At 35.8% G+C, this 22179-nt stretch overlaps 1 protein-coding gene across 2 annotated transcripts in view; it reads right to left on the bottom strand.

The window, feature by feature from the left end:
- The window catches only part of LOC123566344 (regulation of nuclear pre-mRNA domain-containing protein 2-like), a 42878-nt gene that overhangs the window by 5376 nt on the left and 15323 nt on the right, over nucleotides 1-22179 (bottom strand). The window contains exons 4-8 of one of the 2 annotated variants that reach the window (XM_045360331.2): nucleotides 21624-21805; nucleotides 19030-19156; nucleotides 17254-17429; nucleotides 14949-15159; nucleotides 14447-14545 (exon numbers count right to left, since the gene is read on the bottom strand). In XM_045360331.2, the coding sequence (XP_045216266.2) occupies nucleotides 14447-14545; nucleotides 14949-15159; nucleotides 17254-17429; nucleotides 19030-19156; nucleotides 21624-21805 (795 nt within the window). The remainder of the gene's footprint in view (nucleotides 1-14446; nucleotides 14546-14948; nucleotides 15160-17253; nucleotides 17430-19029; nucleotides 19157-21623; nucleotides 21806-22179) is intronic. The other variant, XM_045360332.2, reaches the window with a different exon arrangement.

Here is a 22179-nt window from a genome sequence, read left to right as displayed (position 1 = left end):
ATGCATAGACATGACTTTGAATCAAATCAATTTGGTGAAAACAGAGATTGAGTGAATGTGCATCAAAACTTTGAACTGGAATTATAAGTAAAATGGGGTGTCGAGTAAGATAGCTCTCCATATACTTTGTACAGTCTAGCTAAAAACTGCAATGAATTCTGCATTTAAGTTAAATATATTATACCATATACAAAATGTGAAAGGACTCAACATTTGATTTTCGTTGGCTGTAGATTTTACAGTTACAAAAGAATCAAAGCCTTTATGCTGTTTATCACCTAATGTACCACAGTTCAGCATTCAAATGTGTAGGAACTGAAAGAGGAGGGCCTTTGCTCAACTGGTTAAATATTAAAGCCAGGCATTTTTTTTATCGTTTCAAACCTGGGGCCCAGGGCCCATTCGATTGGGAACAAGAGATCACAGAGTGATCTTGGCACCCACCATTGAGTCATTTTTGAATGTTCCAAATTTCAAGACTAGCTCAAAATCCTAAAAGTAGGTAACTATGTCAGAATCTAGGTCATCACAGTCCTTGGATCCAGTAACCTCTAATACCAATTGGTAATTTTGGCTCCATACAAGGTAACTACAGACCAAATATCAGAGATTGGTCAATATATGAATTATGTGCTATGTGCAAAGCACAAATATGTCAATAGGTCAAAATCAAGGTCAAAGTTCATTTCAGTACACAAAACTGTGCATGTTGTCCAAATTTGAAAGCTGTAGCTTGAGAAATGTGAAAGTAGGTCACTATATCAATTTCAAGGTCAAAGTTCATTTCGGTACATAAAACTATGCATGTGCTTCAAATTTGAAGGCTGTAGCTTGAGAAATGTGGAAGTAGGTACTAGGTAAAAATCAAGGCCAAATTTCAATTCAGAACACAAAACTATGCATGTGGTCCAAATTTGAAGCCTGTAGCTTGAGAAATGTGAAAGTAGGTCACTAGGTCAATCTCAAGGTCAAAGTTCATTTTGATACACAAAACTATGCATGTGGTCCAAATTTGAAGGCTGTAGCTTGAGAAAGGTGAAAGTAGATCACTAGGTCAAAATCAAGGTCAAACTTTATTTCGTAACACAAAACTATGCATGTGGTCCAAATTTGAAGCCTGTACCTTCAAAAATGTGAAAGTAGGTCACTAGGTAAATGTCAAGGTCAAAGTTTATTTCAGTACACAAACCTATGCATGTAGTCCAAATTTGAAGGCTGTAGCTACAGAAATGTGAAAGTAGGTTACTAGGTCAAGATCAAGGTCAACTCATGTCAAGGTTCATCTAGCCACTCAAAACTATACATGTGGTCCAAATTTTAATGTTGTAGGTTAAAAACAAAGTAGGTACCTAGATCAAAATAAGTGACCTTGACCCTAAACAAGAGAGATGACACCATTAATGAGTTATATGCAATTATTATTTTTTTCTTATTATGGAAACAAAGAATGCACATATAATTACTTATATTATAACTAATAATTAAACCCAAAAATCTGAGTACTAAACAAATTAATCATCAGTCTACTAGGGTAGTCCACTCACTACTGAGGTGTAATAGGAAAATAATGAACAACTTGAATCATTATCTCATTATCTGCAGACTTTATGACCCTTGTACAGGTAAGGCCATAAAAAACCAATTAACTACTTGGAGGGCCACTGGACATAAAATTATATAAGAAATCAAAATAAACAAAGGGCCATAACTCAATCAACAAGAGGACCATGATGGTCCTGAATTGCTCTCCTGTTCCCACATGACCCAGTTTCGAGTATGACGTCGTTTTTTCTATTATTTGACATATTGACCTAGTTTTTGTTCTCATGTGACCCATTTTTGAATCTGAACTAGATCTTATCAAGATAAAAATTCTGACCAATTTTCATGAAGATCCATTGAAAAATATGGCCTCTAGAGAGGTCACAAGGTTTTTCTATTTTTATACCTACTGGCCTAGTTTTTGACCTCACGTGACGCAGTTTCGAAACTTACCTAGATATCATCAAGGTGAACCTTCCGATCAATTTTCATGCAGATCCATAGAAAAAATATGGCCTCTAAAAAGGTCAAAAGATTTTTGTAATTTTAGACCTACTGACCTAGTTTTTGACCGCAGTTGACCCAGTTTCGAACATGAACATTCAGACTAATTTTCATACAGATCCCATGAAAAGTATGGCCTCTAGAGAGGTCACAAGGTTTTTTTATTATTTGACCTACTGACCTAGTTTTTTAAGGCACGTGACCCAGTTTCAAACTTGACCTAGATATCATCAAGGTGAACATTCTGACCAACTTTCATGAAGATCCATTCAATGGTATGGCCTCTAGAGAGGTCACAAGGTTTTTCTATTTTAAGACATACTGACCTACTTTTTGAACGCAGTTGACCCAGTTTCAAACTTGAGCTATATATCATCAAGATAAACATTCAGACCAACTTTTATACAGATCCCGTGAAAAATATGGCCTCTAGAGAGGTCACAACGTTTTCTCATTACAGTCAACATCGTACTTGCGACCACCAGTATTAAGCGATTTTTGTATTAAACGACCAGTCAAAATCCCTCCCGAACGTTCTCAGTATATAAATTCATTCTATTAAACAACTTTTTCATTAAACGACTAGCGACCACATTAATGTAGTCCCGACAGGTAAAATATTCGACAAAAGTATCTATTAAGCGGTACCAAAATTCTACCCGGCATTTCTTCATCTGTGTAATTAGCGAGTACGTTTTGCAAGTGACTGAATGCAATTAACCTTTATATCAGTCAAACTGATAAACAATCTAGCTATAATTTTCACGGTTTGTGGACTTGGAAAAGTGTTCAAGATGTTAAAACAGATTTTGAAACCATATATGTATGTTCCTAATAAATACAGTTACATTAACAGTTAAATATAACTTTCCTTTTCATCTGACTGAAATTCATTAAGAGACCATTCCATTAAAAGGCCACTTCTTAGCAGTCCCTTGGGTGGTCTCTTAATACAATGTCGACTGTATTTGACCTACTGACCTACTTTTTGAAGGCACGTGACCCACTTTCGAACTTGACCTAGATATCATCAAGATGAACATTCTGACCAATTTTTATGGAGATCCATTGACAAGTATGGCCTCTAGAGAGGTCACAAGGTTTTTCTATTTTTAGACCTACTGACCTAGTTTTTGACCGCACATGACCCTGTTTTGAACTTGACCTAATTATTATCAAGATGAACATTCAGACCAACTTTCATACAGATCTCATGAAAAATATGGCCTTTAGAGAGGTCACAAGGTTTTTCTATTATTTGACCTACTGACCTAGTTTTTGATCGCACGTAACCCACTTTCGAATTTGACCTAGATATCATCAAGGTGAATGTTCTGACCAACTTTCATGAAGATCTTGTGAAATATAAGGCCTCTAGAGAGGTCACAAGGTTTTTCTATTATTTGACCTACTGACCTAGTTTTTGATTGCACGTAACCCACTTTCGAATTTGACCTAGATATCATCAAGGTGAATGTTCTGACCAATTTTCATGAAGATCTTGTGAAATATAAGGCCTCTAGAGAGGTCACAAGGTTTTTCTATTTTTAGACCTACTGACCTAGTTTTGGATTGCACATGACCCAGTTTCAAACTTGACCTAGATATCATCAAGATGAACATTCAGACCAACTTTCATACAGATCTCATGAAAAATATGGCCTTTAGAGAGGTCACAAGGTTTTTCTATTATTTGACCTACTGACCTAGTTTTTGATGGCACATGACCCAGTTTTGAACTTGACCTAGATATCATCAAGATGAACATTCAGACCAACTTTCATACAGATCCCATGAAAAATATGGCCTTTAGAGAGGTCACAAGGTTTTCCTATTATTTGACCTACCGACCTAGTTTTTGATGGCTCGTAACCCACTTTCGAACTTGACCTAGATATCATCAAGATGAGCATTCAGACCAACTTTCATACAGATCCCATGAAAAATATGGCCTCTAGAGAGGTCACAAGCTTTTCCTATTATTTGACCTACTGACCTAGTTTTTGATGGCACGTGACCCAGTTTCGAACTTGATCTAGATATCATCAAGGTGAACGTTCTGACCAATTTTCATGAAGATCTTGTAAAATATAAGGCCTCTAGAGAGGTCACAAGGTTTTTCTAGTTTTAGACCTACTGACCTAGTTTTGGATTGCACATGACCCAGTTTCGAACCTGACCTAGATATCATCAAGGTGAACATTCTGACCAATTTTTATGAAGATCTCATGAAATATATGGCCTCTAGAGAGGTCACAAGGTTTTTCTATTTTTAGACCTACTGACCTAGTTTTGGACCGCACATGACCCAGTTTCAAACTTGACCTAGATATCATCAAGATGAACATTCTGACCAATTTTTATGAAGATCCATTGAAAAGTATGACCTCTAGGGAGGTCACAAGGATTTTCTATTTTTAGACCTACTGACCTAGTTTTGGACTGCACATGACCCAGTTTCGAACTTGACCTAGATATCATCAAGATGAACATTCTGACCAATATTCATAAAGATCCCATGAAAAATGTGACCTCTAGAGTGGTCACAAGCAAAAGTTACGCACGCACGCACGGACTGACAACGGACGCTGCGTGATCACAAAAGCTCACCTCTCACTTTGTGACAGGTGAGCTAAAAATTGTTGAACCAGTCTGATTTTCAGAGGGACACAACTAGGATATAAATACATCATTCTGACAAAGTTTGGTCAAAATCCCCCCCCGTAGTTTCTGAGGAGATGCGATAACGAGAAATTGTTAACGGACTGACGGACGGACAGACGAAGAACCACAGACGCAGAGTGATTTGAATAGCCGGTGGGCTGAAAATGGCGCCTAAAACCTGAAAATTGGGAAATTTCGTAAATAACATTTACCATCATACAACCTTTATTTCAGCATTATTATTGGTGAATGTCACATTACAAATACAAGTCATTTTTTCTGTTTGTTGTCTTTTGAAGGTGTCTACTAAATTACACAAAGAAAGTCACAAAAAGCTCTCAGACAGTGAAGTGTCAGTAAAACCTTTCAGTAAGTCAGTACAAGCGTCACTTGTGTACAGTGTTTTATCAAATGTTTTATCACGGGCTTGATCGGAGGATGTGCTTTATTAGTCATCGGCATTCGCTGACCTTACCAAATCCTGGGACTTTATTGTGGTTGCCTGTTTTTCAGCACGTTTTATTGACATAGCCGAAGCTAGACAGCGTTTTGTTGTCAGCAGCATACTTTTTTGTGACTCTTTGTATATTTACTATTTATTGCTTGGCATATTTTCATTTCTGATAAAAATTGGCGAGCTTCATTAAATGTGATCGCGGTCATGTATACAGAACATAGAACAATTTGCAAGATTTAATCGAATCAGTACTGGAGCGGTTATTCGATAAACACAGGAACAGCGCTAACTTTATTAAATACAAGGAACAAGAATCAAAACGAAAAATCGGAAACCTGGAAATTGAGATTACTATACCGCATAATTGATATTTTTTGGCAGATTTTTGGGAAATTTAAACCTCAGAATTGGGAAAATAAGCAAATTTCTGCAATTGGGATGGAGCCGAAATTCGGCCCCAAAAATCCCCGAAAGCTTCTCACCTCTGAACCATGGTAAATCAGATGATAAACCACCTTGTTTATATTCATTCTAACATGCTCATTAAAACATGATGATAGAAAATATGCTGAACTTCATTCAACAAAGTCACAATGAACTGGATATCATGTGGCTATTTGACCTCAAAACATTCTCCAAACAGTATGAGCATCAACCATTATTTACTGCATAAGATACAATGCTTCACTTTCTTCCTGGTTAAAACTGACTAACAAATCACACCATGTTAGAATGTTTAATAAAATTACAAACATGGAAAACCATGGTTCAAGGTGCACAACTCAAGATTTATGGAAAGTATTTCAATACTTATACAGTGCTTTAATTAGCAAGTACAACTAGAACTGTCACAGGAGTGACTCATACCCCCACCATACGGTCTTGTCACAGAAGAATGGCAACCATAAGGAATTTTAAAAATACTTTGGAGTACTTCATACTGGGCTTCCACATATAAGTAATACTAGTATAATACTAGTATAGTAATACTAGTAAATATATTAAATCTCTAATATTAGAGATACACTAAAAGTGAATACAAAAAGTGTCTTACCGACCCATGTTACCACAGAAAAATGTATTTACTTTTTACATAGGACTTATAATAAACAAGAGGACCATGATGGTCCTGAATCGCTCACCTATCTCAACATGACCCAGTGTTCAACTGAATATGACATCGTTATTTCTATTATTTGACATAGTGACCTAGTTTTTGAGCACATGTGACCTAGATATCATCAAGATAAAAAATTCTGACCAATTTTCATGAAGATCCATTGAAAAACATGGCCTCTAGAGAGGTCACAAGGTTTTTCTATTATTTGACCAAAGACCTAGTTTTTGAAGGCACGTGACCCACTTTTAAACTTGACCTAGATATCATCAAGGTGAACATTCTCACCAATTTTCATGAAGATCTCGTGAAAAATATGGCCTCTAGAGAGGTCACAAGGTTTTTCTATTTTTTGACCTACTGACCTAGTTTTTGACCGCACATGACCCAGTTACGAACCTGACCTAGATATCATCAAGCTGAACATTCTCACCAATTTTCATGAAGATCCATTGAGAAATATGGCCTCTACAGAGGTCACAAGGTTTTTTCTATTTTTAGACCTACTGACCTAGTTTTTGACCCCACGTGACCCAGTTTTGAATCTGATTTAGATATCATCAAGATGAACATTCTGACCAATATTCATGAAGATCTCATGAAAAATATGGCCTCTAGAGAGGTCACAAGGTTTTTCTATTTTTAGATCTACTGACCTAGTTTTTAACCCCACGTGACCCAGTTTCGAACTTGACCTAGATATCTTCAAGGTAAACATTCTGACCAATTTTCATGAAGATCCATTGAAAAATATGGCCTCTAGAGAGGTCACAAGGTTTTCCTATTTTTAAACCTACTGACCTAGTTTTTGACCGCACATGACCCAGTTTCGAACTTGACCTAGATATCATCAAGCTGAACATTCTGACCAATATTCATGAAGATCTCATGAAAAATATGGCCTCTAGAGAGGTCACAAGGTTTTTCTATTTTTAGATCTACTGACCTAGTTTTTAACCCAACGTGACCCAGTTTCAAACTTGACCTAGATATCATCAAGATGAACATTCTGACCAATTTTCATGAAGATGCATTGAGAAATATGGCCTCTAGAGAGGTCACAAGGTTTTTCTATTTTTAGACCTAATGACCTAGTTTTTGACCCTACGTGACCCAGTTTCAAACTTGACCTAGATATCATCAAGATAAACATTCTGACCAATATTCATGAAGATCTCATGAAAAATATGGCCTCTAGAGAGGTCACAAGGTTTTTCTATTTTTAGACCTACTGACCTAGTTTTTGACCCCACGTGACCCAGGTTCGAACTTGACCTAGATATCTTCAAGGTAAACATTCTGACCAATTTTCATGAAGATCCATTGAAAAATATGGCCTCTAGAGAGGTCACAAGGTTTTCCTATTTTTAAACCTACTGACCTAGTTTTTGACCGCACATGACCCAGTTTCGAACTTGACCTAGATATCATCAAGCTGAACATTCTGACCAATATTCATGAAGATCTCATGAAAAATATGGCCTCTAGAGAGGTCACAAGGTTTTTCTATTTTTAGATCTACTGACCTAGTTTTTAACCCAACGTGACCCAGTTTCGAACTTGACCTAGATATCATCAAGATAAACATTCTGACCGATTTTCATGAAGATGCATTGAGAAATATGGCCTCTAGAGAGGTCACAAGGTTTTTCTATTTTTAGACCTAATGACCTAGTTTTTGACCCTACGTGACCCAGTTTCAAACTTGACCTAGATATCATCAAGATAAACATTCTGACCAATATTCATGAAGATCTCATGAAAAATATGGCCTCTAGAGAGGTCACAAGGTTTTTCTATTTTTAGACCTACTGACCTAGTTTTTGACCCCACGTGACCCAGGTTCGAACTTGACCTAGATATCATCAAGGTGAACATTCTGACCAATTTTCATGAAGATCTTGTGAAATATATGGCCTCTAGAGAGGTCACAAGGTTTTTCTATTTTTAGACCTACTGACCTAGTTTTTGATGGCACGTGACCCAGTTTCGAACTTGACCTAGATATCATCAAGATGAACATTCTGACCAACTTTCATAAAGATCCCATGAAAAATGTGACCTCTAGAGTGGTCACAAGCAAAAGTTTACGGACGCACGGACGCACTGACGCACGGACGGACGACGGACGACGCGCGATCACAAAAGCTCACCTTGTCACTTTGTGACAGGTGAGCTAAAAAGTTAGAAAAATACCTAAAATATTGAAAATCTAAAAATAGGATTTCTAAAAATAGACTAATTCCTGGAATTTAAGGGGAAGAAACTCAGTACAAAGGTTAAAAAAAGGTTACTTCCCTTTGGCTCTAAGCCAATCAGAATGAGATATAGTGAAAATACATCAAAATTAACCTTAAATTCTAGGTAAAAGGGGACACAATTCAAGAAAAATAGTGTCAGAGTTATGCACCTTGTGTCACATGATGTGGGTGATGAGGTGGAACATCTATTTTAAGTCTGAATCAAATCCATTCAGTAGTAATTGAGATATAGTGAAAATACATCAAAATTAACCTTAAATTCTAAGTAAAAAGGGGCATAATTCATAAAAAAATTGGTGTCAGAGTTATGCACCTTGTGTCACATGATGTGGGTGATGAGGTTGAACATCTATTTTAAGTTTGAATCAAATCCATTTTGTAATAATTGAGATATAGTGAAAATACATCAAAATCAACCTTAAATTTAAAGTAAAAGGGGACATAATTCATAAAAAATTTATGTCAGAGTTAAGCACCTTATGTCACATCATCTGGGTGATGAGGTGGAACAACTATTTTAAGTTTGAATCAAATCCATTTTGTAATAACTGAGATATAGTGAAAATACAACAAAATTAACCTTAAATTCTAAGTAAAAGGGGACATAATTCATGAAAACTTGGTGTAAGAGTTATGCACCTTGTGTCACATGATGTGGGCACATGATGTGGGTGATGAGGTGGAACATCTATTTTAAGTTTGAATCAAATCCATTCAGTAGTAACTGAGATATAGTGAAAATACATCAAAATCAACCTTAAATTCTAAGTAAAAAGGGGCATAATTCATAAAAAAAATGGTGTCAGAGTTATGCACCTTATGTCACATGATGTGGGTGATGAGGGGGAACATCTATTTTAAGTTTGAATCAAATCCATTTAGTAATAACTGAGATATAGTGAAAATACAACAAAATTAACCTTAAATTCTAAGTAAAAGGGGACATAATTCATGAAAACTTGGTGTCAAGAGTTATGCACCTTGTGTCACATGATGTGGGTGATAAGGTGGAACATGTATTTTAATTTTGAATCAAATCCATTTGGTAATAACTAAGATAATAGATTTCGGGACGGGACGGGACGGGACGCGACAGACGCGACAAAACTGACTCCTATATACCCCCCTCAAACATGTTTGGTGGGGGTATAATTACAATAGAAAGAAACTTTAAAGAGGTTCCATACATTTAAAATTAAGTTTTTACTCTTTTTTGTCAGTAATTTAGTAGAAAGTTTTCAAAAGTGTTAGTAATGCCAGAAAATTGATATGACAGAAAAAATTTAACCATACAGAAAAAATTTAACCATACTGTACATGAGTTAAACATGACTTTCCAATAATATCTTCTGTAAATTATATCTGTTTTAAAAAATCAAAAAATGTAATGTTCATCAGAAGACATGCCCCTTTAATAAAACAGCTCCTGATATATGTTTTTCTACTTTTCAGTGGTTATTTATTACAAAGGTGCTGATTTTACAGTTCTGCACGGACACTTTATACAACCTGCTAAGATTTTGATAGAAACTTTGACAGACAGAATTAGTTTAGGCAAAGGAGACAAAAAGCTGAATTATTTAATCAGTAGATATGTTTACTAGTAGATATGTTTACTATCAACACAAAAGAGATGGAAATTCCACAATGACAAGATTTTTTTCAAAACACAAACAAATAATGGCAGAGTCTGAAAGGCTGTATTTTTTAAAGTAAATACTGTTTTACTGTTTTCTTTTTCTTTTTTTTAAACAGTGACCTTGACCTCAATGGCATAATATACAATCCCAACCTAAATATCAGCTACCTGTAGCTAAAGTTTCATTTGATTCTCTCAGTTTTAACTCACTTTAGTCATTAAGCAGTTATTTCTAGTTACAGTGACCTGACCTGGACTCAAATGGCTACACTTACAATTCCAAACTTTGAACTGATGTTTACAAACTAAATTTAGTTTGATTCACTTAATCCCGACAGAGTGACTGAGCAGACTGATTTTCAACTATCTAAAAGTGACCCTTGTGACCCCGCAGGCAATCCCAACCTAGATTTCTCTATAAGCTACATGTATAGGCCTATGTGCTTCTATCAAAACTGGCATGCTTTTTATATATTCTATTTTTAGGAACAGAGTCCTTCACCTTGATTAGATCTAAAGGAACCATGTTTTAACCCTTATCATGCTGGACAGGATTGATTCTACCTTTGCGACCAGTATAGATCATGATCAAGATCTGCACTGTTTGCCATTCAGTCAGTATCTTTTTTTGTGAGCATCCCTTTTAACGGTTATTGGTACTGTGCAAATTTTAAGATTGGTTATAGAAATCAAGCAGGTTAAGGGTTAATCTTTTAAATCTTAAAAGAATTCAAAAACAATTTAAACTAAGAGCAAATTTAATTTTAAAGGGTTGAGGAATGTACAGACTGCTGTATAATTGTTAGGATACATTTGACACTGAAACTTCCTACTGCTAAAAGAAAGTGCAACTCCATTGTTAGGCACGTTTTATTTGTCAATAATCTGATACCGGTATAATCTTTCAGTAATTTATATTTTCTTTAATCCTGTAGAATGACTCAATAATGGTAATGTAATTTCTTGACCAACTGATTATCATCTTTGGAAGAAGGGATAATCAAAAACTAAATATTTGTTTTGGCATGAAATAAAGCGTGCTTGAGAAAAATATTCCATAGAGGGTTTTTACAATCTAAATCCTGGATAATGCCAACAGTAGAGGTTTTAGCAATAAAGCTTTTTAAAAGAACAAACATATAAAGCAAAACTGAATACATAGCAAACTACAATCTTTGTATCTTCAATACTTTATAGATATTTATGCAAGTTTGTCATATAAAACATGAGCAAAGCCAAAGGTAAGTAATACGCCCTTATGATGTAAACCTAAGTATTGGGGCAAGAACTCTGCTAATAAGCGCAGACAAGAGCTGTTTGTTAAACACATAAGCTCCGATTATGGCTTTGTCAAGGGTGACTGGTTATGTCATTTTGTCTGCTGTGAACATGACCTTTGACAAAATAACCTAAAAAAAAACACAAGTCATATACCGATATTTGCCAAAGCTTTCTTCAGTATTTGATCTGAAACAGTTTTTGATCTCAAGGTTATAGTGACTGTTATCCTTGAAATACTAATACCAAACTATACGAAATATCTGACCCTAAGGAAACATTTCATGAAATTTAAAAGCTCAAAAATACTTCAGATAATGATCAGAAACCCATTTTCAGTTTCAGATACCGTGACCTTCTACCTACTGGCCATAAGGAGTAAGCAATCCTTCAACGAAGTTAAAAAGCATTAGGCGAAAGAGTACTTCAGTTGTTGAGCAAAGATTTCCATTCTCAAGATCAATGTAACCCTGATTTTTGAGCTACTGGCCCACAAAACTACTGGCCAAAGGCAATCATTCCATTAAGTTTCAAGACTGAAGGCTACAGCATTTTATAATTTATAAAGCAAAAAGAGTTTTCAGTCTAAATGCCACCTTTAATCAAGGAACTAGAGCTGCTTTTGAGAAAAGCGCAGGTCTCCCACAACTGTCTAATCATCTAAATAGTAAGTTAGTCTTTATATACTGTTCACTCACTACAAATATACATCTGAAGAGTAAAAAGGCTGATTTTGGGTAATTCAAGTGCTGTAACTCCGAAGTGCCTGGGGCGATCAGCTAGTTAATGAACTTGGCTGAGGAGTTATGGTCAAAAACATTTGGTTCAAGTTTGGTAAAGACCGGATGAGAACTGTTCAACTTAGAGCGCAGACAAGATTTGTGACAGACACACAGACAGGAGTAAACCAATATAGGCAATCATCCTATGAAGTTTGATGACTGTAAGCAAAACAGTTTTTTATTATAATGCTTACTCCATTTCTCGTCTCAAGTTCACAGTGACCTTGACCTTTGACCCCAAAACAATAGAAGTCATCTATATACCAAAGGCAATCAAATCCTTCTATGAAGTTTGACCATTGTAACACAAATTACTGATCGCAAACCAAATAGTCTACTGACTGACATAACAACAGACACACAGACAATGAACATAACACTATACCTCCTCTTCGAAGAGAACATAAATATTACAGGACCAGAACCAAAGCAAGCCTGTTGTCCTCAATGTGCAAGTAAACACAAAAAATCAGTCTAATATCTCTATGCATGGACAAAATGAATCACATTTACTGTGATTTGACCTTCGACCCACTGACCTCCGTATCAATATAGGTCATCCACTGCCTGCCAATAATTTACATGTAAAGTTTAAGGATCAATGGTCAAAGCAGTTTTAAGATAGTCAGCAGAATTGAGATTGCTAACTGCCACCACATAATACACTTCCCTTTTGATGTATAAAGGGCTGGTGGGAATTTAGATATATTTTTTCAGTGTAGACATATTTATAATTCCAACATTTCTAAAATATATCTTATAGAAACCAGAAAATACCTTCTCCTGCTATGAATTATATTAACTGTAGTAAGACTGCAGTCTGTCAGATAGCCTTATACTCATCACTGAGAGTACTCTATAGCTATTAATGAATGTAATGAATACTTTGAAAATACCACTTTATCAGAGGAAATAAGAAACTGTGAGAGTACACAAGCACATACCACTGCAATACCTTAACTGACCTTAAACAAGAGGCTCAAATGGGCCTAAGTTGCTCCGCTGAGGAGGACACTGACATTTTGAACATATTTCTGACCAACTTTGGTGCATATCCATTAAGCAGTTTCATTAAGTTATTTTAATCTTCTTTCTAATTTTTACTGCAATGGCCCAAAGATGTGTAACCATCTGAACAAACTTGAGACAGATCCAACCAAGTTTGGTCCATAAAGAGGCTTATGACGACATATTGGTTCAAGGGTTTTCTATCTTGAGCTTGGTGAAACAAACTGACAAAGCAGCAAAATGTAGCTATTTGAATAAAACAGGGTTACAGGAAGGTCTTTGCATGGATGCTACCCACCAAATTTGATGGTATCCTGGCCAAAGTTTCAGAGGAGAAAATGATGGAGAACAATTATCCACCTGTAATCAGCCCTAAACAGATGAGTTAAAAATATATCATACATAAATTCACTTTATCAACATGGTAATCATATAATCATATGAAGTTTGAATTGAACCCATTTGGAACTGTTAAAGTAATTCACCCACAAACTTCCAATGTACCAGAAATTTAGCTATTCCATAAGGCTGTGGATTAACAGCATTTGTACAAACTTAAGTCCTTTAAAGGATGCTACAGACTGAAATTTAGTGAACAGTTTATGTGAGGAAGCTGCTCGAAAGCCTTTCCTATCTTAAGCTATAGCAACTCCTGATCAACCTTTACATTAAATTTTCAAAGTTTTTTTGAGCATTTTATTTAAATAATCAAAACAAATCATAACATATAAAACACTTGATAGTCTGACAACTTAGTTTTCAGCAGTGTCACAGCTTTATCATGCCAATGCTTGATGAGGGATGCTGGAGTACCCACCATAATTAGTTGCTCATCTCGAGACTTTGCCTACAGGTAAATATAAACAGAAGTAGAGCCTATTTGAGCAGCACCATGAGAAAACCAACATAGTGCATTTGTGACCAGCATGGATCCAGAACAGCCTGCCCATCCACCCAGTCTGGTCAGGATCCATGCTGTTCTCTAGCGGTTTCTCTAATTGCAATAGGCTTTGAAAGCAAACAGCATGGATCCTGGCTAGACTGTGCAGATCCATGCTGGTCGCAAATGCACTATGTTGGTTTTTTCTCATGGTGTGGCTCATTTTTATATAACTATTAATTTTCATGGACGTGTTTACACTAAGTGTACTTGAGGATACAAAGATTTCATTCTTGCTCTATGAAGAATGGTACCTTTCTGCCCAATGACAATGTTAGTTAGACTTGCAATTGGCTGACCAATTGATTTAACCATCGCTGTATAAGCACGACCTGGCATTATAGGCACAGAATCTAGAAGGTAAATATCAAATCATTAATCAAACTGGCAGCAAAAATTTGCATTATCAGACAAAAAAAAAATTCCAAGCTGCATAAATTGTTAAATGAAATATGTATTTCACTTTCACGGATCACAATTTACCGAAAAAAAATACCTAAATATTTAAATGGGCCAACTCAAGAGCAATTCTTTAATTTCTTTCTACCGATTTGTTTCTTTGATCTATGTTATTAAATTCCATGGATGCTCTGGTGGAACCTTTAACTCTTTGCCACTATCTATAAACGCATAAAATTTTCTTACTTTTTCTTAATATAAATATCTGACTAAAGCCAAATCCAGGAAATCAATTGCTAACCTAACACCAATCCATATATTAACTTTCATATCAGTTTCTAGATAATACTCTCTCACCTTGTGACTTAGCTTGTTCGGAATCCTCGTTACAAATTTCCATATCAATCGTCTCATTGTCATCCATGTTTAGTAGAGGTGGTGTGTTGCCTGGTGACGGAGCATCAGCTGTCGGGGACGGAACTGGACTAGGTGTAGACGGTATTATCTTTTTCATGTCATCGACACGTTTTTTCATGTTTGTTACCCGAGCACCAAAATTTTTGTAAGCCTACAGGAGATAAAGACACACAATCTCTACATTTCAAATACAAATGCACTGACCTACCTTGTATTGATGTGACACTAAACTCAACAAAAAATATCATATAAACTGAGTGCTTATTACTTGTTTGCAGGCTCTAAACAAGCTTTGGTAAAAAGCTGTTTCCATTACCAGTTTCCTAAATCTAGCCATTCAAGTGACAAACATTCATTAAATCAAACTGCAAATTTTTGTCATGAAACTTAGTCATATCACAGTGTATGAACCTCCATCACGAGTGTAGGAAAAGCAATTGATCAAAATGTCAAAAGAACAAGAGCTGTCTGATGACAGCGCGCTTGACTATTCGAAGAATTGATTGAAGAATGGGGTCAAAATATTTCCACAGATATTCAGACAAAAGAAATAAATAGATTAGACAAACAATGTTCCTGTATTTCTTTGATTTCGATAAGTCTTGCACTAAATGGCAATGTATGAACCAATTTCAAAGTCCAAAAAGGGCCATAATTCAGTTTAAATAGTTATGTACTCTTGCCTACAGATGGAAATCATAATGATAAACAAGTGTTCAAAGTTTAAAAGCCATATGTCAAATAGTTTTGACAAAATGTGGATTTGTATGAAAACAGAACCAATTTTGAAGTCCAGAAAGGGCCATAATTCAGCCAAAATAGATGAAAGAGTTATGTACTCTTTCCTACAGATAGAGACAATTATACTTAACAAGAGATAAAAGTTTCAAAGCCATATGTCAAACACTTTACAAAAAATATGAACTGGTACGGAAAACTTATCCAAGATTTCTAAGTCAAAAGGGGCCATAATTCAGCCAAAATCCTTGATGGAGTTATGTACTCTTGCCTATAACTGGATATGGTGATGGTAAACAGGTGTTTAAAGTTTCAAAGCTTTATCTCAAAAGACTTTATCAAAATATGAACTGGTACGAAATATTAACCCAGATTTCTAAGTCAAAAAGGGCCATAATTCAGCCAAAATCCTTGATGGACTTATGTGCTCTTGCCTATAACTGGACATGGTGACGGTAAACAAGTGTTGAAAGTTTCAAAGCTTTATCTCAAAGGACTTTGTCAAAATATGAACTGGTACGAAAAACTTAACCAAGATTTCTAAGTCCAAAGGGGCCATAATTCAGCCAGAATCCTTGATGGAGTTATGTACTCTTGCCTATAACTGGCCATGGTGATGGTAAACAAGTGTTGAAAGTTTCAAAGCTTTATCTCAAAAGACTGTCAAAATGTGGACTGGTACTAAAAACTTAACCAAGGTGTGACGCCGACGCCGTGGTGAGTAGGATAGCTCTACTTATTCTTCGAATAGTCGAGCTAAAAAGTAGTTTTCTTCAATACTACAACAGGAAACAGTTTCTTTTAGTAGAGTTGCTTAAAAAGCTAGACTTTTTTTTCCAAATATTATATTGAGACTTTTTATTGTGTGACAAACAAGCATGATTCTTCTTAAAATTTAAAGTTTTATCGTTGCTTTCCCTGCAATGAGGAAGATTAGCTTGTTACTTCCCTTGAAAAGTTGTATGATAAAGCGCAAGGATAACCAAATATTACATTGGTCCCTGTCAGTTGGAATCCTCTGACTTTTTCGTTATATCCTTTATCCAAGATGTTGCAGTTTGTCAAAATAAATATGCTTTTTATGTGTAGGTTTCTAAATAAAAATGATTAATCAAACCTAAATTTAGCAGAGAGCCACTAAAAGAAAACCTGCCCTTGATCATTTTCCAATCCAGTGAAATTTAGTATAGATATTGCTTTTGAAAATTACAAAGAAGTCAACGATAAAATCAGAGGAACGACCAATCTACTTCTTGGACATAATCAGGGGAAGTAACTGACTAAAGTTCCCCATTGTGAAATAAAAGGCAGGATATTTACTTGATTTGTGAAAAACAATTTTACACTAATCAACAGAATTATTCTGCATAGACGTTTTCTCTTGTTTTGGATCCATATAGATGCTATGAAGCAATTCTTTCTGCTTGAAGCCATGTTAGAATTGTGATGAGTATTTATCTTGAAAAATAATAATAAAAGGCTATATTTCATACAAAATACCACATACATTTGCAACAACTTTTGCTTCATCAAACTGGGTACAATAGAAGTCTTCTGCATTGTCACACATAGACAAAACCACCTGTCGCTGTCGAATTTCCTTCTCTAACATTGCAACATAGTCCTCTATTTTCACACAGGATTCTTCAAACTGACGGCAAAACTCATTACCATGGGAACGATCTGAAATAGGTTAAACATACCTCCCATAAAAAATATTCCACATTCAATCTGCATACCTCCATAAAAATATTCCACATTCAATCTGCATACCCTACATAAAACTAGAGCAATCACTAAAGGTGATGAATGTACCCCCCGCATGCACTGACACAGTACATTGCAATTTGATGCACACAAGATTGCATAATTATGTGGACTGTATGTATATAGACAGTATGTATACAGTATAGTAACAAAAAACAAAGTCCCATAACTTTGCAGAATATTTATCTAAAAGAATGTAACATGCACCATGCACAACTAGGGTTGGTACTGATCACTCGTGTGAAGTTTCATTAAATTGTGTGTAAGGGTTTGGTAGATTAGGCATGCACAAGATTGCATATGCAGACTATATGTACTTAGTATGTAAACAAGAAACAAAGTCCCATAACTCTGCAATTTTTGTCGCTGAAAGAACCTAACATGCCCCATGCACAACTACTGTTGTTACTGACCACTTGTGTGAAGTTTCATTAAATTGTGTCAAGGGGATGAGGAGAGATGGTGTGCACAAGATTGTGTCTATGTATATAGTATAGTAACAAAAAAAACAAAGTCCCATAACTCTGCAAATTTTTTTTCTAAAAGAACCTAACATGCCCCATGCACAACTACTGTTGGTACTGATCACTTGTGTGAAGTTTCATTAAATTCTGTCAAGGGGATAAGGAGAGATGGTGCACACAAGATTGCGTCTACGGACAGACGGACAGACAGACAGACAACTTGAAACCAGTATACCCCCCCTTACAACTTTGTTGTCCGGGGGTACAAATATTCCATATTCAATCAATCTGCATACCCTCCATAAAAATATTCCACATTCAATCTGCATACCCTACACAAAAAATATTCCACATTCTATCTGCATACCCTACATAAAAATATTCCACATTCTATCTGCATACCCTCCATAAAAATATTCCACATTCAATCTGCATACCCTACATAAAAATATTCCATATTCAATCTGCATACCCTACATAAAAATATCCCACATTCTATCTGCATACCCTACATAAAAATATTCCACATTCTATCTGCATACCCTACATAAAAATATTCCACATTCAATCTGTTTTCAATAGACATAATTCTAGTACCAATGCGAAACCTTCGATTTTTTTCCAAAAACCTAAAGAATTCTTTTTCATTTCTCCAAATGATCAATCAGTTATTATATACAAAAGTCTAATGACACAAATAACATTTTGTTTTTATGAACACATACTGAACTGCAGTAAACTTTATATGTGAGCTTACAATTTCTTTACATGAAACTCAAAAGGAACTTCTGAAGACAAACAACATTAGACACAACGTTCAGCATTAAGTTTTATCAAATCCCATAGTACATGTAATATTGTAAGTAGATACAACCTCAACCTTTACCCTGCCAAATTTTCTAAAATGGACTGGTCCATCATTCAGTTTGTTCAGTACCATTTATGATTCAAAGGGGTGTTCATTGAAAATTTACTGAGTGTCTGGGTGTACAGAGCCAATGTGAAGTTTCCGACTAGCAAACTCCATTCCACATCTAAATGAAAGAACAAACCTTTCAGTTGTTTCACAGCTTCTATATTTGTAGCATCAATTCTGAGGGCAGCCAACTGTTTAGCTTTTAAAGTTACCTCCCCTTCCAACTTCTTTAGTGATGTCATTTGATCAAGGAATGTAGGTGGCTGAAAAATACACAAAAGTCCCTAAAATGTGTCTCACCAAATGGGAAGTCTAGTAAAACTTCATCTGATGTTGTAGAAACAGAATTTTTACAGTAGACAAAGAAGCCAAATGAAGAGATATTTTTTCTGTGTTCTAGTTCTTAAACTCTATAGAATAAATCGAAACAATAAAAATGTATGGAATGGAATGGATATGACTGGAAGTATGTTCTATATGTTGTCTCATCAGTCATTATGGCTAATATTTACAACAATTTCATTGAAAATCCTTCAAAAGGGTTAGGAGATAAAAGAGCCTGCAAGAAATATTGTCTATGACTTAACTGTCTTATCATGGTCAAGTTATTTGAAAACCATTCAAAAGGGTTCAAAGTTAAGAGTGAATTCAATTTTGTAACGGACAAATGACAGACAGCGAGTGATCACAACAGCTTATCAATATGTTAGTGTCAATTACTTTGTGGAAAGTTCTGCACAAAGACTAACAAGAAGTATTAAAAACAAGAGCTGCTTGATAGTATAATATAAGCTATGAGTAAAACTTTAACATTACAATAAGCATGTTCTTAGTCGAAAAGGGGCCATAATTCAGTCAAAATGCTTGACAGAGTCGCCTGCTTGACAGAGTCGCCTCCTCCTTTTAACAGACTGGGGTCATGATGGTTAACAAGTATGCAAAATATCAAAGCAATATCTCAATGGAATTTGAAAATATTTGGGGTGGTATGCAAACTTTAACATTACAATAAGCATATTCTAAGTTGAAAAGGGGCCATAATTCAGTCAAAATGCTTGACAGAGTTGCCTCCTCCTTTTTACAGACTGGGGTAATGATGGTGAACAAGTATGCAAAATATGAAAGCAATATCTCAATGGACTTTGAAAATATTTGGGCCGACGCCGGGGCGAGTAGGATAGCTCCCCTATTTTTTGAATAGTCGAGCTAAAAACTGTAAGCGTTCGCTAAGGATCTAAGCAATGTAGTGTGATACAATTTTCTAGGGGGACAAATTATTGCGAACTTCATAGTTGCAGCAATACATACAAGAGCAAAGCCTACAGGTGCCATCGATCGTCTGCAAGTGCTGGACAATTATGTAAGAAAAGTGTTATAGTTCAGATTTTCTAAGTACAAAAAGGGCCAAAATTCTGACAAAATGCAGGTTAGAGTTATGGTTCTTTGCCTACATAGCCCCCTATTAATGATAAACAAGTGTGCAAAGTTTCAAAGCTATAGGACTTACAGTTTTTGAGAAAAGGCACATCTAAAGAAAAACTTTTAACCAAGAAACTCAAAAAGGGCCAAAATTCTGACAAAATGCAGGTTAGTTTGTTTGTTTGTTTTGAGTTTAACGCCGTTTTTCAACAGTATTTCAGTCATGTAACGGCGGGCAGTTAACCTAATCAGTGTTCCTGGATTCTGTACCAGTACAAACCTGTTCTCCGCAAGTAACTGCCAACTTCCCCACATGAATTATCAGAGGTGGAGGACTAATGATTTCAGACATAATGTCGTTTATCAAATAGTCACGGAGAACATACGCCTCGCCTGAGGATCGAACTCGCGACCCCACGATTCATAGACCAACGCTCTTACCTACTGAGCTAAGCGGGCGGGCTAAAATGCAGTTTAGAGTTATGGTTCTTTGCCTACATAGTCCCCTAATGATGATAAATAAGTGTGCTAAGTTTCAAAGCTATAGCTCTTACAGTGTTTGAGAAAAGGTGGACCTAAACAAAAATTTTAACCAAGAAACTGAAATTTTCTAAGTACAAAAATGGCCATAATTCTGACAAAATGTTAGTGTTATGGTTCTTGGCCTACATAGTCCCTTTAAGTGTGCAAAGTTTCAAAGCTGCAGCTCTTACAGTGTGTAAGAAAAGGTGGACCTAAACAAAAATTTTAACCAATGCTGATGCTGACGATCAAGTGATGACAATACCTTGTGGATTTGTTTTCAAAAATCAGACATGCTAAAAATTAAACTCCAATGGACTAATAGAATGTCCATTCATTTCCGCTTCAGAAGTTCACAGCAACCACTTAAAACACTTTCCAGGGCCCTCACTCAACTTTGGGGGAAGGGGTCCACAGCCCTCAGGCGGGGGAATTTCGCTTTGATTTTGCCAAACGGGGGAATTATCAGACAACCTATATCTTAAGAAATTTTCATTAATATTTATATTAAGCTTATGGTAAAAACAATTTTAAAGCAATATTTGGTGATATACATACAGATAATTATCTATAAATTGGCTATTTCTTGTCCGATTTTGATCAAATTTTTTTCAGCATGGCCAGGACATTCAGGGGGGAATTTTTAACCCTGTAAGGGGGGAAAAATAATACTATTTTAGTGGGGGAAGCAGCCGAAATTGAGCGGTAAAAACAGTCGATTGAGGGCCCTGAACTTTCATACAAACAAAATCATGACATCATATTACATCTGAAGTGTGTAAGACTTACCTTAAATTCACCAGAAATATCTGGGGTTTCTTCAACTGGTTTAGCAATTATTTTATCACTGTCTTTGTTCGCCTTTTCCTTCTTATGTTTCTCCCTCAGTTCCTTGCTACTTGGCTTGTACACAACAGGAGAGACTTGGGCAGGTGTACCACTGGCACTCGAGCTCTTACTGGAAGATCCGCCTACAAAATGTGTAAAGTGAAAATAAGAAGCTTGCTTTAACATCCTGAAGAATTTGATGTTTCAACTCTTTAGCTTCAGTTTTCAAAATGGTATATGGTCAAACTTGCTCGAACTTGGATAATTAGAAGACCATCATTCGCTTGAACTCATCAAAAGATCCCAGCAAAATTTCTGTAGAATGTCTATAATTGCAACGCTTGAATTACACTTTTTACAGACAACTCAAACTAATTTTGCCTGTCCCATCAAGTTCAAAATCGTCACAAAATCTGGCTCATTCCACCATTTGTGATAATTTTATTTTAATTAGGAGAGTTTCCCATCTCTTTAGCACATAAACTAAAACAAGAGGGTCATGATGACCCTGGATCGC

This window comes from Mercenaria mercenaria, chromosome 8, assembly GCF_021730395.1.
Source record: "Mercenaria mercenaria strain notata chromosome 8, MADL_Memer_1, whole genome shotgun sequence".
NCBI classification, from domain to species: Eukaryota; Metazoa; Mollusca; class Bivalvia; order Venerida; family Veneridae; genus Mercenaria; species Mercenaria mercenaria.
Note: the sequence above shows the minus strand (reverse complement) of the source record. Positions and strands in the feature narration are given on the sequence as shown.